The sequence below is a fragment of the Lissotriton vulgaris genome, unplaced genomic scaffold (genome assembly GCF_964263255.1).
Source record: "Lissotriton vulgaris unplaced genomic scaffold, aLisVul1.2 SCAFFOLD_220, whole genome shotgun sequence".
NCBI classification, from domain to species: domain Eukaryota; kingdom Metazoa; phylum Chordata; class Amphibia; order Caudata; family Salamandridae; genus Lissotriton; species Lissotriton vulgaris.
The window spans coordinates 303,870-321,562 of NW_028248788.1; the positions used below are offsets into that span (position 1 = coordinate 303,870).

Genomic DNA, 17,693 nt, shown 5'->3' on the forward strand with positions numbered 1-17,693 from the left:
ATTTGACGGCCTTTGGCTTCGAGGTCGATTCGACAGCCTTTGGCTTCGAAGGTGTTGATGGAACGGTAGCCTTCGGCTCGAGGACCTTTGGCTTTATCACATTTGGTTCGACGACGTTCGGTCCAAAGAGTGTTGTGTCGATGAGTTTCGGTTTCGATGGGCCTGGCCTTGGAAAACGTGTCTCAGATGTCTCTTTTTGTACGTTCTTAGCCGGGCGGTATGGCGGGGCTGTAGAACCAGTATATTGGTCTTGGCTAAGGCCAGTTGGCGATGCCTCGACCTGAGTCTCTGATATTGGTGTAGTGTCTATATGGGGCGGTGTACTCACGGTTCGCCCCTCGTCGTCATCGGAGTCGTCTTCAACAGCTACAATATCTTGCTCGTATTCTTCGACCTAGACGATTTCTTCAACGTCAATTTAATAGTCAGAGTCGTGCTCGGAGAATTGATCTTCCTCTTGATCCGATTCTTCGGCGTCAAGCAGTTTTTCTTCGTCGTCGAAGATATTCTTGGGCTCTGGTGCCGACCTCTGCATTTCTTGCCTTTGCGCCCATCAATTCCGGATAGTCTTTTTGGATCGTAACTGGGCACAAGCTAGGCACTGTTGGCAGTACTTGAATGGACTTCGTTCCATCGACCGTCGGTCCACGTGGCGTCGAGAAGGCCTAACGGCCCGATTCGACGATCGGAGTGCAAAGTAAAGTTAAAGAATGTTATCGGTACCGATCGCAAACAATATCGACGAAACTGAAGGCCTTTTGAAAAGTTTTCCGAACTGGAGTGCTTGGAAGTGCATTGGAACCCAATGGTGTAAAAAAACAATCTGAGCATTGAGAGGATGCTCATGCGCACTGTAGTCCAAGGGAGGAGCCACCTATCTCGTGATACTTCGAAGACTCTTCCAGGACAACAATGTGCAATCATCCGGACCCAACACTAGGCGGCGATCTATGCACGGATATGAATTCAGCAGCCCACATGCCTCGAACCCAATGTTCAGGTTGGCACTCAAGAGGCACCATCAGCAGCACTAGGGCGGCCGGGTGCAGGGTGTCAATGTTAGCCAATGCAGCTAGGGAGCACCTTCGTTGTGGGCTGCTCACAGGCAGGCTACTCGATCTGAGGAGCCAAGCTCCTAGGGTTAAGGTAAGGGCAAATGGGATTGCAGGCTTGCCCCAAGTCCACACCACCAGCGGCACAGGAGCACTCTTACATTTACAGCCCTCAAGGATCGCAGCACCTATGCATTTACAGCCCTCAAGGATTGCAGCACTCTTACATTTACAGACCTCAAGGATCGCAGCACTCTTACATTTACAGACCTCAAGGATCGCAGCACCTTCGCATTTACAGCCCTCAAGGATTGCAGCACTCTTACATATACAGCCCTCAAGGATTGCAGCACCTTCACATTTACAGCCCTCAAGGATTGCAGCACTCTTACATTTACAGCCCTCAAGGATTGCAGCACTCTTACATTTACAGCCCTCAAGGATTGCAGCACGTTTCCACCTAAGACACACACCTAAATGACTGCATCACCTTTTACATTTCTATCACACTCCTCAAGGATCGCAGCACCTTTACATTTACAGCCCTCAAGGATCGCAGCACTCTTACATTTACAGCCCTCAAGGATTGCAGCACTCTTACATTTACAGCCCTCAGGGATCACAGCACTCTTACATTTACAGCCCTCAAGGATCGCAGCACTCTTACATTTGCAGCCCTCAAGGATCGCAGCACCTTCACATTTACAGCCCTCAAGGATTGCAGCACTCTTACATTTACAGCCCTCAAGGATCACAGCACTCTTACATTTACAGCCCTCAAGGATCACAGCACTCTTACATTTACAGCCCTGAAGGATCGCAGCACTCTTACATTTACAGCCCTGAAGGATCGCAGCACTCTTACATTTACAGCCCTCAAGGATCGCAGCACCTATGCATTTACAGCCCTCAAGGATCGCAGCACGTTTCCACCTAAGACACACACCTAAATGACTGCAGCACCTTTTACATTTCTATCACACTCCTCAAGGATCGCAGCACCTTTACATTTACAACCCTCAAAGATCGCAGCACTCGGGGGGGTGGGGGGGGGGGGGGCGTGGCTAGCCGGCCAAGATGGCGGTCGGTGCTGCTAGAGCTCCGGGTCCGCCTGGGGGCATTATCCTGGAAATCGGCGACTGTGTGCTCCCTCCGGGACGTGGCGGAGGGGGAAACAACAGCGGAGCCCTGCTGTGCCCCCAAGACCCACGGACGGACAGTGGGGGTCCTGTGCAACCTGGCGACGATCGAGTGTGCCTGCTGGGGTGCTGATAGGCCGAGGCCGGGAGCTTAAGTGCGCAGGGAGGCCGGAAAACCTGGGCCGCACGACACCGGAAGTGCCCTGGCTGGAGCACCTGCAACCCAACGACATTGTTGTGCCGGACCAGGTGCCAGATGGGGAGGCGAACACTGTGGCGCTGAGCGGTGGAGGGCGGAGACCTAGCCCATGGCTGCGATGGAGGCGGAGAGGGACCGCACCGGGTACATCGCCCTGTCGGAGCCCCGCCGCAGGACCGAAGAGCCGCACACCGCCGCCGGCGAGAGGTAGGAGGTCGGCGGACTGAGGCGGTAGGGCGGCACGGAGCTGCCAAGACGCCCCCTTGGGGGGGCTCTACTCCTGACCGGAGCTGTGGGGGCTGCCAGCCGGGTGCAGAGGACCACAAGAGCGACCTTACCCCTCTCCCCCCTTCTGCCACAGTCACAGCTCGGGCCAGCCCTGCGAGGCGGGGGGCCGCCGCAAGACCCACGGGGAGCACGAAGGTGGTCTAGGGGACGCGGGGCGCAGCTCGTCCCCTGACACTGATACTTACTGCCCTGAATGGAGGAGGCATCCGCCGGAGAATCGGCCCGGCGGGCGCGGTGGTGGACGAGCCCGGGGCCTGAACTTGGGCGGAATTCTGGAAAATACTGCACCCGGGACCCCCCCCCCCCCGCATCCACGCGTGGCTGCTGTTGTGGGACACAGATGCCGGAGAACTCGATGTGGGAAACCCCAAGGAGGGCCCTTTCCGAGCCAGAATACAGAACACTGGAAGGGGGCTGCTGACACCCCAGATGCGGATGCATTCCTGTAGAGGCAGAGGTTGCGGGGGCTGGCCCTCACCTGCCTTAATTTGAAGAGGTGCTGCGTTTCCCGCCCGGGCCCATTGACCCTGGCAGGCTGGAGTGCACCAAGGGGTGCTTCTGTGACGGATTCCTCGCGCCGGACCGGTTTCTGAGAGGGTGGCCCTCCTCCGGGGCCCCTACACTGCTGAGCACCTTTGGGACACACTCACGAGCCACCATGGTCCGCAAGGGAGCGAGAGCAGCAGAGAGTTTAGGAGGTCCCGAACCCACGCGCACTGTACCGACTGCTGGGGATGGAGGGGCATTCTCGGGGGCCTCTGCGCAACAACATGGAGACAAGCAGCAAGTGGACAAGTTGGACATAATTCTTAAAGAAATACGTGATTCTAGGGCGGCGCTGGAGCAGCAAATGGGTACCCTTGCCACAAACTTGTCCTTGTTGAAAGCGGACCACAACAAATTGACGTATAAAGTAAAGAATCAGGGACTAGCTATAGCGGACCTTGCGCCGACGGTGAAGGACCACTCCACCTCTATTCAGCAGCTACAACAGTAGGTTACCTTTCTTATGGATCGGGTGGAGGACGCGGAAGTCCGTAATCGCCAAAATAATATCCGCGTCAAAGGCCTTCCGGAAAGGAGCGAAGGGGCCCACGCTGCAGACTTTATGGAACAGTGGTTCCGGGATCATATCACAACGGAAGGCCTCTCGCCACATTTCTGTGTAGAGACGGCACATAGGATCCCGACTGGTCGGCCCCGACCGGGCCGCCCTCCACGCCCTCTCATTGTACGGATGCTTATCTACTGTGACAGGGATGTTCTGCTGCAGGGGGCGCGAGAGAAATCCCTCATCCAGTACGATAACCAAAGGATCTCCCTCTATCCGGATTATACCAACATAGTCCAGAAACAGCGTTCTTCGTACATGGAGGTGACGAGGAAGTTACAAAAGGCTAAATTAAAATACGCGCTCCTCTTCCCTGCCCGTCTGAAGATAATACATGGCGGAAAGACGCATTTCTTTGAGAGCCCCTCGGACGTCGAAGAGTGGTTGGAGGTGATGGGTATCGACGGGAGTCAGGCGGCCACTCAAGAGTCAGCCACCAGTGAATCGAGGGATGGCTTGGCATGTGAAGACGCGGGGTCCCCGGAGTCGAGACGGACGGCGAGACGACACGGCCCATCGCAGGAGCAACAGAAGGAAGACCAAATGGGAGCCTTGGCGATGGTGGGCACGTTCCGGGAAGTCTCAGGAAAGATTGCGACGGACTCGGAGGACAGCACCGTCCACTCGGACTCGGACCACAGTGTGATCCTGTTGCCTACCGTTACGCCCCGGGCGGCGGATGACCTGCTGGACAATTGAGAGAGCGGATGGCTCCTATTGGAGCGGACTACTTGCACTACAAATGTATTGTATCCTTTCAAAACTGATAATTACCTTTGGTTTAATGTTTTAGCACATTAAGGGGGGTACGCAAGAATGGAGATGTGTATTTACTGCTGTCTTACACTGTGTAGCTCATGGTTCCCTACCCGGTCGAGACAACATCCTGTGCGGGTGGTTCCCCGTTCCCCCCACCCCCCTCGGGAGGACATAGCCTTAATGGGACCGCAGGTATATCCAGCAAGGGTGTCGATAGGCAGTGATTGAGAGTATACTTTTGCAGTTATGCCCCCGGGACGGTATACCGTCGAGCCAGCAGTACCCGAAGGGACTGACGAGATAACTTTAGTGCTAGGCAACCCCCCCATAGGCGAATGCACTGGTGTATGTAATTTTTTGTTTCTTGTTCTTATGTTCTTCTTGTTCTTATGGCCCAGCATTGTTGTCTTGCTGCGCCGTATTTCTTCAGTTATTGGAAGGGGAGTTAGGGTGGGTAGTCTCCTGGTGGTTAGTTTGCAGGGACCATGTTAAGGGCCTCCGGCCACTCCGGAGTTTGACAACGAATGAGTATAGCTGACACTGTAGGATCTTATAGGTTTACTACCTGGAATGTGTGTGGCCTTGGAGCGATACAGAAGCGACATCGGATCCACTCATTCTTACTTAGGCATCACACGCAGGTCGCAATCCTCCAGGAGTCCCACCTCACGGCATCGGAAGCTCAAAAATTGAGGAAAAAATGGAGGGGTGCTATTTATTCTACGACATATTCGGCCATTTCTAGGGGGGTGACTATTTGGGTTAGGCATGGAACACCATTTGAGGAGATAGAGAGGAAGGTGGACGACCAAGGGCGATTCATATTGGTGAAGGGCACCCTAGATGGCGCACTGATAGCGATTGGCTGTATCTATGCTCCGAACTTTTATCAGGATAAGTTCTTAACTACGATAGGCCTGGCGCTCGCAGACTGGGCGGGAATACCCTGGGTCTTAGGTGGAGACTGGAATATGGTTCTGGACTTAGGACTTGACCGATCACACCCTCCCCTACGGATGGCCGGGATCTCCCGAATGACTGAGGTGTTCTCGACATGGGCAGAGGGCTGGGGCCTAATAGTTGTATGGTGTGCTCTGAACCCGGAGCTTAAGGACTATTCTTACTATTCCCACTTACACTCTCTACATACTAGGATTGACAGATTCATGTGTTCTGGGTCATTAGTATCGAAGGTAGGTGACCCGGAGTATTTGGCCAAAACCTTTTCGGATCATAGACCTCGGTCGTTCAGCCTTATCTGGGGCCGAGTCCCGACCCCGGTCCCTACCTGGCGGTTAAACCCGCTCCTTCTGGAGGACGGCCCCTTCCGGGCGTCCTTGTCCGATACTCTTTGACTAAATACTTTACAGAAAATTGGGACTCCGCTACCTCTAATTTAGTGGTGTGGGACGCCATTAAGGTCGTAGTGTGGGGAGCGGCCATAGGTCAGTTGGTGGGAGCCAGGCAGGAAGTCCACCGAACACTCTGCGAGGTAGAGGATCGGTTAAAGATACTTGAAAGAGAGGCGAGTGGGGATCCTGGGAAGAGAGGGGAGTTGCAAACAGCGAATATAGATCATGCCGACATACTGGAAACGTTGAGAACAATTGACCACAAAGAATACTTAGGCCAATAGCATACGGAGGCGGATAGATCTGGTGCTTTACTGGCCCGCCTTATACAAGACCGTCCAGACCCCCCGGTGATAACCCAGATACGCGACCAGTCGGGCGACCTGGTTCGCACGCAATTTGAGATTAACAAAACGTTTTATGCCCATCTGCGAGCGTTGTACGCCCCCTCTGGCCGAGAGGACCCAGCCCGAGTGTCCGAGTTCCTCAGCGATCTTCCCTTCCCGGTTTTGACGGATGATGTCCGACGGGAATTAGAAGGACCCATCACACAACATGAGATACGGGCTGCCATTAAATCCCTTAACCGCAACAAAACGCCGGACGTGGACGGGCTCCCCCTGGAGTTTTACGCAACCTACTCTGCCACCCTAGTGCCTGTCCTGGAGAAGGTATACTAGACGGCGTTTGAAGAGGGACATTTACCTGAGTCGACGATGCAGGCTTTGGTTATCTCTATACCCAAGCCCGGCAGAGATACCTTGGACATGACGAATTACAGGCCCCTGTCGATGCTCTCCATGGAGTATAAAATTCTTAGTAAGGCCATAGCCTTAAGGATACAACCCTATCTTTCTACCCTCGTCCACCGGGACCAGTGCGGGTTTCTTCCTGGACGGAGTACCTCCCTGAACACACGGAGATTGCACGCACTCATGACGACCACTCCACGGGAATATCCCCGGGCTGGCTGCGTAGCATTGGACCTTAGACAGGCATTTGACTCTTTGTCCTGATCGTTTATGTTAGCAGCCCTGAAGAGATTTGGGTTTCCAGATTCCTTCTTGGCGTGGATTAGATTGCTTTACACAGACCCCTGGGGCCAGGGCGCGCACGGGCCGGCACGTCTCCCGCAGCTACTCAGTACACCGGGGCACTAGGCAGGGTTGCCCCCTGTCCCTGATTTTATTTGTCCTCGCACTTGAGCCCCTAGCTATAGCCCTGCGTGCCCAGGGAGACCGGATGGGCATCCCGATCCGGGGAACACATAACTTGATATCTATCTACGCAAATTATATATTATTGTACTTCAATGACCTAGAGGCGGATCACACTGCCCTCTACGAAATTTTTAACCGCTTTGAGGAGATTTCAGGTTTAGCTATTAACCCAGAAAAATCGCACTGCTTCTATTTTAGGGAAGCACCACGTCCTGCTTCCATTCCTTTTGGAGTGCATCTGATCCCGGTGGCCCAGGCTACATTTAAGTACCTGGGGATACAAGTGTACAGGTCGCCAGAAGATCAAATTGACGGTAATATTAAACAAGCTATTACGCGCCTTCACAATAGTGTGGGCTTCTGGACTTCCTTGCCGCTGTCCGTCATGGGCAGAATCACAGTCTCTAAGATGGTCATGATCCCCCGCATGGTGTATTTTTTCGTAAATCTACCTGTAATTCTACCTCAAAATGTGTTGAATACACTCAAAGGTCTCTTAATCAGTCTTATTTGGGGTGTCGGCAGAAGACGTATTGGCCTGCGTAAGCTTCAACTGGGGACCAGATCAGGGGGCCTAGGAGCCCCAGATTTCCGGGGATATTATTATGCCAGTCAACTCCAGTGACTCTCCCATTGGAGGGCAGGTAGGAACCTCCACGAGATTGACTTTACACTGGAGAGACTCGGACGGGGAGAACTACACACCCTGCTGTTACCGAGGAGTCGAATTCCCCCAGACTGCCATCCGCTTCTGCGCACGGCTCTGTTGTGCTGGAGAAGAGCCCTATCATACACCGCACCGGCTGTACCATACACAGCGAACATGCCCCTACTGGGTATCCCAACACCACAGGGTAGGCTCACAGGTGCTGCGCTCTTGGTCGATAACCGGGATAGCAGAGGTGGGCGCCTTTTTTGGGGAAGGCAACCTATTGGTTCATGACACCTTTTTCCAGACTACAGGCGCCCCCACCCCAGACTCTATCTGTTACACGCCACAGTAACACATTACATTAGAATCATTTGGGCACCACAATGCATCCAACCTGCGCAGAATGAACTGGTTCCTTTATTATACTAGATGGGAGCAGGGGGACATCTGGTACGCTGGCTGTACACGGGGGGTCAGAACACACGCAGCAATCCCGCTCACGACACTTAGGGGCACCTGGGTTCAAGACACAAGCACGTTACTGACGGATAAAGATTGGCAGATTCTCCTGGAGCACCCCAGGCGGTTTCACGGAACGTTAAATTCAGATTTATACAGGTGATGGTCTTGCACAGAGCCTATCTGACCCCCAAGAGACTACACAGAATGTTCCCGAACTCCCCCCACAGTTGCCCACGTTGTGGGGAGGACGAAGCTGGGTTCCTCCACATGGTCTGGTCCAGCACATGCATACGGGGGTACTGGACGGAGGTATGTCAAGCACTACACACGTTCACTCATTTGCCAGTGCCCGGGGAGGCTCTGCCCTGCCTGGTGGGGTTCCGAAGGCCGTCCAAGACACTGAAGGCTCAGCAGAAATTCCTTGACTTGGCACTCCTACCTGACAATGAGGTGGAAATCCCCCAGACCACAGGGGGTATCCCTGTGGCAAATAGAGGTAGTGAGTGGGGACGAGCAGAGGGGACAGCTCTTAGACGGGAGGAGGAACAAGGTGAGAGGAAATACCCTATATCACAAGAATGGGAGAACATGTTGGTGGCGCTGGAAGAGATAGACCTTGTCCCGGCAAAAGGGGATAGAGCGTAGAGTCTGCACACAACACCGGGGTTCCTTTGACTAGGCCTGCTAGCACCCCAAGGAGCGCACTGACTATTTGGACTCATTGCATGACAGTATACAAACTGGATATGGTCGGTTGGAGTAAGCTCAGGGAGGATTCCGTTACCACCAGGGGGAGGGAGGGCTAGAGAACGGGAGAGTTACAAGGGGTGGGAGGGGGAGTTGTTGGGGTTTTTCATTTTGTTTTCTTCCTATTGTAATTCAGGACAATGTTGAGGGAATGCTGTTGACCATCATTACTGCGGGAAATATGGAGTATGTCAAAGATATTCGAGGACATTATATTACTAACTCCACTGTACGAGACTCATATGTAACCCTGCAACTAGGGGAAGACTTTGTTGGGGATAAAAATGAAAAGCTGGCTGATGACTGAATATTTTGATATGTAACTGCTTTCTTGTGTCCTGAACAGCTGTGAATAAAGAGTGTTAAAATAAAAAAAAAGGATCGCAGCACTCTTACATTTACAGCCCTCAAGGATCGCAGCATCTTTGCATTTACAGCCCTCAAGGATCGCAGCACTCTTACATTTACCGCCCTCAAGGATCGCAGCACTCTTACATTTACAGCCCTCAAGGATCGCAGCACCTTTACATTTACAGCCCTCAAGGATCGCAGCACCTTTACATTTACAGCGGTCAAGGATCGCATCACCTTTTACATTCCTATCACACGCCTCAAGGATCGCAGCACCTTTACATTTACAGCCCTCAAGGATCACAGCACCTTTTACATTCCTATCACACTCCTCAAAGATCACAGCACCTTTACATTTACAGCCCTCAAGGTTCGCAGCACCTTTTACATTCCTATCATACGCCTCAAGGATCGCAGCACCTTTATATTTACAGCCCTCAAGGATTGTAGCACTCTTACATTTACAGCCCTCAAGGATTGCAGCACCTTTTACATTCCTATCACATGCCTCAAGGATCGCAGCACCTTTACATTTACAGCCCTCAAGGATAGCAGCACTCTTACATTTACAGCCCTCAAGGATTGCAGCACCTTTACATTTAAAACCCTCAAGGATCGCAGCACTCTTATATTTACAGCCCTCAAGGATTGCAGCATCTTTGCATTTACAACCCTCAAGGATCGCAGCACTCTTACATTTGCAGCCCTCAAGGATCGCAGCACCTTTTACATTCCTATCACACTCCTCAAAGATCACAGCACCTTTACATTTACAGCCCTCAAGGTTCGCAGCACCTTTTACATTCCTATCATACGCCTCAAGGATCGCAGCACCTTTGCATTTACAACCCTCAAGGATCGCAGCACTCTTACATTTGCAGCCCTCAAGGATCGCATCACCTTTGCATTTACAACCCTCAAGGATAGCAGCACCTTTACATTTACAGCCCTCAAGGACCGCAGCACGTTTCCACCTAAGACACACACCTAAATGACTGCAGAACCTTTTGCATTTCTATCACACTCCTGAAGGATCGCAGCACCTTTACATTTCGGTCACACTCCTCAAGGATCGCAGCACCTTTACATTTCGGTCACACTCCTCAAGGATCGCAGCACCTTTACATTTCGGTCACACTCCTCAAGGATCGCAGCACATTTACATTTAGGTCACACTCCTCAAGGAGCGCAGCACCTTTACATTTCGGTCACACTCTTCAAGGATCGCAGCACCTTCACAGTTCCATCACACTCTTCAAGGATCGCAGCACCTTCACAGTTCCATCACACTCTTCAAGGATCGCAACACCTTTACATTTCTCTCCTGCGAGATAATCAAAGCTCTCTTACGTTGGGCATGTCTCTCATGTCATTGATGATGGACTCCAGTGTTGAAGACAGAGTGACCATCGGATCCGTACGCCGCCGGTGAATGGACTTATGAGGCCGCTGTAAGTAAAGAGAAAGGATTTTTGACAAAAGTTAGCAAGAAGGCCAGAAACTGAAGATTAATGAATCCCCCAAAAAAGACAGAGGAGGCAGATTTGATATGGAGAGAAGACACAGGATTTAAGGCATAGTGAAGATTTTGGAAGCATGGATATTAAGTGAAATATCCCTTTTCGTTTTAATTAAGACGTGGATGTGACTCCCTAAAACAAAACAATGTACTTTTTGTGAATGTGATTGCAATTTATACAGCGCATACTCATGCCCGAGGTCGTCTTATCACTATCGGAAGAGGGAATAGGTGCGGAAATTATTTGAAAGCATAGTTCCCTTGCAGGAGATTGACTACCACTTAGTCTTGTGAGAAAAGCCAGGTCTTTAGAGACTTTCTGAAGATAAGTAAGGAGGGGCAGTTTTTAATGTTAGTGGTAAGGTGTTCCAGAGCACCACAGTAGCCCTAAAAAAGTGCCTTCCACCCGACACTGTTTTGAGAATTCAGGTTCAATAAAGCAGGCAAGGCAATTTGTGTTGTGTATTTGTTCTTTCATAGGTCTAGCCTCCCCTGCTTTATTAGGACCAAAACCCCAATCGTAATTGTAATTTCCAGAAAAAGGTATAAAGTGCTATCCCGAGGATGTCCCAACTAAAATCTGTGGGCAAAATACAGTCCAACAGGAAGCTGCCGAGTTATACTACAGTGAAAAGGATGAACTGCTGCGCTATGGGAGCCGGCAATCTTAACCTCGACTACAAAAGATTCAGTGCTGAGCCATAAGCCGGACGGTATTCAGGTTCGTAGAACATTATTCTGCATACGAAGGGACAATCATTTATGTTAATGGGTCTGAACTCACGTTTAGGTAATCACAGTGCACTGTGGTCCCTACTCGCCGTTTCTTCTTAGGTGGAAGTGGCTGCTTGGGGAATTTCAAGACCAAGGACTTCCTCCGCACCTCATCGGCACTGGGGTTAAAGGAAGAGAGAAGCGATCAGCGTCCAGGCAATCAATCACATTACTAATTCAGCATCAGTACTGAAGCTCATTTCCAGGAAAAGATTTGCCGTGTGTGACTACAGGAGAAAAGATGCATGAACCAAGAGCTGGTCGAGCACGGATACTATGCACTTTGGGGAGTTTATGGGCTCATACAGTTTGGCATCCAGACACAAACCTTCTCGGTCTCAGCTCGCAATCATACAACCCCTTCACTATTCAAGCTTAAACTCGCGTAGCCCTTCCTAAATATACACTTACAACCACATAAAGCTCAAACCATAGAAGCATTATCAGTAACAAAGCTTACAATCATATGAACCCATCACTAATTAACCTTTACATCCTTGCAGGCCTTTTAATGTCTATGAACACAATCTAAATATCTGTGCTCACAATCAAATAATCCAAGTACTATTCAAGCAAAGAATCCTAAAACCAAACACCAGCCGTACGCCCAATCGTAGATACCAACCACTGTTTCCAAAGATTCAATTCTAGGGCAGAGCAGTATCCCATCCATGGTCGAACCTTACAAACCGCACCACTCTCAACATCTTTCAATTCTACAGACTCAATAGTCTCTACCAATCTACCTTCTCATGGTCTCGCCTTCTAGTAGCACTATTTAGGTGGACTTTTGTCTCACACAGGATTCCCACACAGTACAAGACCCACCCAGACACTGCTCGGGTGATTCGGTCATTGGCTGGGACTTGGCCACTTCATTAACTTCATTAGATTTGTTTGTGCCGTTCATCACCTCTCAATAAGCGTCTTCCCCAAGACGATCTTGGTGCCTTCGACTTTGATGAGCTCCTCATTGTCATTGTGGATCACGGTCTTTTCCAGCTCCTCCTCTTGCTCCTCGGTCATTGCGACAGGGTTGGAAGGAGGAGCGTTGGTTTGGTAATAGAGAGGACAGAACTTGTTGGTCCTCATGTGCCCGATAGCGCCGCAGGCTCCACACTTGAGCTGCAGAGACAGAAATAAAACATAAATGCAATATATGGAGATACGGTTAGAAAGTTCAAACTCAATGCAAGTGAATAACCACAAACGCAGGAAGTCTCAGGGAGCCACAGAGAAAAGCAATCCAAAGCTGGCCATCCACTTGGCACATTGAGAGAAATGTAGACTTTGTTTATCACAGAGCAACTCCCAGACAGAGTCAACAATATCTACTAATGTAAAGATATTGTCCTATTGAATACTCAAATGTTCTGCAGTCAACAATGAGCACCTGTGGCATCAGCAATAAAGTAACAGTGATATCCAGATACACGCTGCCCATCTATTAAAACATATTACTTTACCACCTCAGACACCAGACTTTAATGAGCTACAAGAGCAAATATAATGCTGCACCCACAACCAAACAACAACCTCGGCCTGAAAAAGCTGCATGACAGGCCTCAAACCCCCAGGCAACGGAGGGATCAGAGCAGAACTCTCTTCGTTCCCTTTCACAGGTTATCACCTTATTGGGTATCTTGACAGTTTACGGGTCTACGCTTACCAAAGGTAACATGATTGGAAAGAGCTGGGCCGTATAGTAAAGCCATGAGACTGCACGAGCTGCACGGGTATGTATAGTGGATGTCATCTGCTTGGTGTATTTGTGGCAGGATTTCTGCTGGTGTGACTGGCACCTCCTTCCTCTCTGCTGAACAGGGTTCCTTGAATCAGACTTCACTTGGCTGCATGGAGAGCCTTGACCCAGCCTACCCTGGGCTGCCTTGACCCCTTATCTCATGTGCAGCACAGAGCACTTGCATCAGATACGCTTACAAGTCTCTTTCCAGTCTCATTATAAAGCCCATCCTGCTTAGCTGGAGCCTTCTCCTAGTCTGTCTTGGGATTTCTATGAACAGTGACAGGTGCAGAGATCCATGCAAGGGTACTTTCCTTCTGGTTCTACAGGACATTGTGTCAACACTCAATAAAGAAGACTGGAGGTTGCTGGAAATATAGCTTCACAGCTGGAGAAGTGGAGTGTCAGACATATGGTGCCATCAACAAGCATGCTCTGTGCTCCTTGGGGAACCCGCAGCTTAGAGCACAAAACTTGCAAACAAGACGGGCATTGTTCTACCAGAATGTGCATCAGCAAAGGGGGATGTGTTCCTTACTACCAGGAGTAATTCAATCGACCAGGAACACACATTCTACGTCTCATGCACATCACCATCTCTCACCAGTGCTGTGACTCACCATCCATCTATTACCAACCTCAACAGCCCACCTGTCGGCTCACAGTCCTTCTGCCTGAACAACCCATTCAGCGTCTTCAAAATAGAGATCTAAATCTAACGGATCACCTAGCCAGTAGTCAAACTTTTTCCTCTCTTGTGAGGAAATGTGGTGCATTATATGGTGTAGCTGTGTGACCTCGTTGTGTAATGCACTTGCCAACTCTCTCTAGTTCCAGTAATTTTCGTCTGGGAGATTCACTGGACTCTGTGCACACTATACCTTACTTCGGCATAGTATATACAGAGCCAGCTTCCTACAATGACAATCTGCAAATGTTTGAAAACTGACCAGACAACGATTTCACTTATACTAATAATAGAATCCACAATAGGGTTACATTTCTGATGGAATGAGAGGAGTTGGAGGTCATATAAACTTGGTAAAGCAGTAACAAAGGGTGCGTTGTACAGCATAAACAGGTATGAAAAACGTGGCATGCCTGCTGTTGTGTGTTCTTCACACTTTGTTAAATTGAGGAACTAACACAGAGCATTCTAGAATCAAAACTCTTAATGATTGATTTACCTTAAGGTCTGGTCGCTCTTTCATTTTTTTGGGCTTCTTTTCTGGAGGCCCCTTCAGTTTTTCCTTTTCTTGATTACGTTTTAGTCTCCGAAGCTGTTCTTGAATTCGTCGTCTTTCTTTTCTCATCTCCTCACGGTGTTGCTCATCGAACAACGCAAACTTCCGGCTAAAACAGACAGGTTCTGTTAGAGCGTGTCAAGACACTGGTTGAGCAATTCATGAACACTCATTACAATCTCTGCCACCAACACAACCAAGCCAAACAGATTGGGCTATTGGCCAGTTCTCTATTTTTTGCTCCTTACCTGGTGAGCCCCAAACAGGTCAGAAATTAAAAGGAATATTAAAAGGTTAATAAGCCAAGCTTTTAGGATTTAAAAAAAAATAAAACTAGTTCAAGGCAGGAGCGTGGATGTAGTGGTAGCGGATTTTAATGTTAACGATCCAGAAAAGAAAAAGAGTGGCTCCCATTCCTGGCAGTACGAATGTGCCGAAGCAGTAGCTCACTAGATCTAAGATTGGGTTGGAATATAAGGGCTGGAGCTTGTTCTGCAAATAACGTGGGCCACTTCCATGTAAGGACTCATGGACCAGGCGAGGAAACTTAAAGGGGGCATACAGTCCACCTAGAACTCTTTCCCAGCTTGGTAACTTCAGTCCTGGGCTTGGGAAACTGATGGATTCGACGGGTTCTGTGTTTTCTACCTTGTTTTTCATATGTGCCTATAGGTTCTAGGATGGGCACAATGGGACCGCAACCAGTGTTTAGGATTCCAAGACAGAACTGGGATCCCCCTCGGGCTAAGAGCCGGTGTCCAAACACAGCCTCTGGGTCTATTCTCTCTGGGTGTTTAGAGAAAGAACAAATGTCAAACAGGAAGGAGTGCTGGCGACGCAGGGATGATCAAAGTAACGGGGGACATTTAGTGGTCAGGATTCCTCTAGGCAATAGGTGAGAGCTATGAAGGTGTGGGAACCTGCAGGATACCAAAAGGACAGCTATTGCCAAGGGCCATTCCCTGACCCCTTCCAAAACACTGCTGGTTCACGGACCACCCAGCAAGCTCATACACTCTCTTGAATGAAGAAGCTGCGCGGGCTTTTGATGCATCTGCTTTTCCTTCATTCATCTAATTATCTTGTGTCTATCTGAACACATCTACCAATGCAAGTTCATCAAACTGTAGGCTTCTGTGAACTGTAAATACTAGTCTGAAGCACACCGGCGCATGTTTTGTGAATGAAGTAACGTGACTGACTGAGGCCTGTCGCAGCTCAAGAAGGGAAGTAGCAAGTAGTCTGCCTTCGAGAGAGTCTTAAATAAAAGGTGCTCTTCGAATGCAGACCCTACAAACCATGCCACAGGAGACTACCAGGTCTGGCATATAAACAAGTGGGGAGACCATGCTTTCTGTTGCAGCAGTCATAGGACCAAGTTATCATGATTCCCCAGGAGCTCACTCCAGAATCCAACACAGCACCAGCCTTCAGCAGTATGCCACCTTCAATGATTCCAATCAAAAACCCAGGCTTATGTGAACTGAACGGCTTCAGCAATTAATTTCAGGAACAGTTTCATAATGGAAGACGAGTCATTAGAATATTGAATGAGTCCAGCATGAACCTCAAAAAGGCTCCAATACAAATAGCATCTCAAGACTGGGAAGGAGGGGACATGAAACAATCATAGTATCTATGGATAGGTGAACTACAAAAGAACCCTGAACATCGAACACTGCAACTGCTCTTCGAGGTTAGTTATAGTGGATAGTGAACTCCGGCAAGAGTACTGACAAAATCTGACGGATACAGGAACAAGTGGGTTTTCTTTCTACTAAAAAGCAGGAACACAAATAACAGTTTTCCCTGTGGAAGGAACTTAACGTTAGGAGAGATGAAGATTTGTGTGGTCAATACCAAAGACCCAGTTTAGGTATTAAACCAGAAACCTGAACTATCCTGAACTCTCAGCTCTGGGCCACCTGCTCCACAAAGCACACAGCCCTGAATTAGGCAACAGCGTCCTTAGTCTGAAAACCCATGGCTTTTTGGGGGAAAAAAGTGTTGTTTCCTGGGCAGGTGATGGTTGATATCATTAGCACACGAGGGTGAGCCGAAAACAGACAATGAGCCCTGCTTCAGCAGCCATTCTGCGTTTGTGTGCAGGTGTAATGCTCATACCTTCGAGGAACCTAAAATGCCCCCAAGACACGGGGAGCAGTCTCATCCTAGATACCAGATTATAAAATAAAGCCCCTAAAGTCTGAATGACTCCATGTTATTATGTAGGCCCCGATTCCATCTTGGCTCATGGAAGTCGCCATTTCCACACTCTTAAACAATGGAAGACGACATCTTTCCCAATTTATGCAGAATCATTGCCATGCCTGCCACTAGGCAGATGTCGTCTGTCCGTATCTAAGAACTGTGAAAGCATCAAGTCATTCGATTGATGACATACAAGTCAATGTGACATTCGTCTGGGTCAAATGTCGAGGTTAACTAAGAACACATGCAGACATAAAGCTGAAATAATGTAGTCTGAATTGATGCCCTTTTACCTTAAATGTTAATATGGAAATGTCTGGGACGCACACAAATATAATCAGATGTTTCTTAACTTATGTCAGGAAATCCAATTTCTGATGAGATTTAGTATATAAGGTCTATCACTTGACCACTTGTCAAGAGAGGTCCTTCAGCCCGATTGTCGCCAAAGATTCTGCCACAGACGGTCTCACCTACGGTAGCACACCTTACAGATGCTACATCTTGCCTGAAACCGCTAAAGCCGAGTCCCCAGGCGAAGACCGCAGCGTGCGCTTGCCCTTCACAGGGAACACTGTCTCCATGCCTCCGCTGATGATAACTGCTTTTGCTGTCAACAAGGTATCTTTTCTCCCTCAGAAAGTCTAGACTGCAAGTTGCTCTGCCTTCAATGTTGTCTTAGTATAGCACATAGAAGTAGAGGTTAGGGTGCTAGGTTCTAGATGACATTTTAACCATGTTAGAAATGTTCAGTTTATTCTCTTTATTTTATAACGTGCCTTCTTGCTTTTTTTATCATATTATGTATAGTTGTTTTTAAAGTACTGAGAAACTGATTGCTTCGGTAGTAAGAAATACTTTTTAACTTA

General features: G+C 49.3%; 1 protein-coding gene across 3 annotated transcripts in view; it reads right to left on the reverse strand.

The window, feature by feature from the left end:
- The window catches only part of LOC147663817 (transcription initiation factor TFIID subunit 1-like), a 382,030-nt gene that overhangs the window by 206,376 nt on the left and 157,961 nt on the right, over positions 1 to 17,693 (reverse strand). For all 3 annotated transcript variants that reach the window (XM_086950182.1, XM_086950180.1, XM_086950181.1), the window contains exons 25-28: positions 14,557 to 14,722; positions 12,539 to 12,750; positions 11,636 to 11,744; positions 10,683 to 10,781 (exon numbers count right to left, since the gene is read on the reverse strand). In XM_086950182.1, the coding sequence (XP_086806308.1) occupies positions 10,683 to 10,781; positions 11,636 to 11,744; positions 12,539 to 12,750; positions 14,557 to 14,722 (586 nt within the window). The remainder of the gene's footprint in view (positions 1 to 10,682; positions 10,782 to 11,635; positions 11,745 to 12,538; positions 12,751 to 14,556; positions 14,723 to 17,693) is intronic.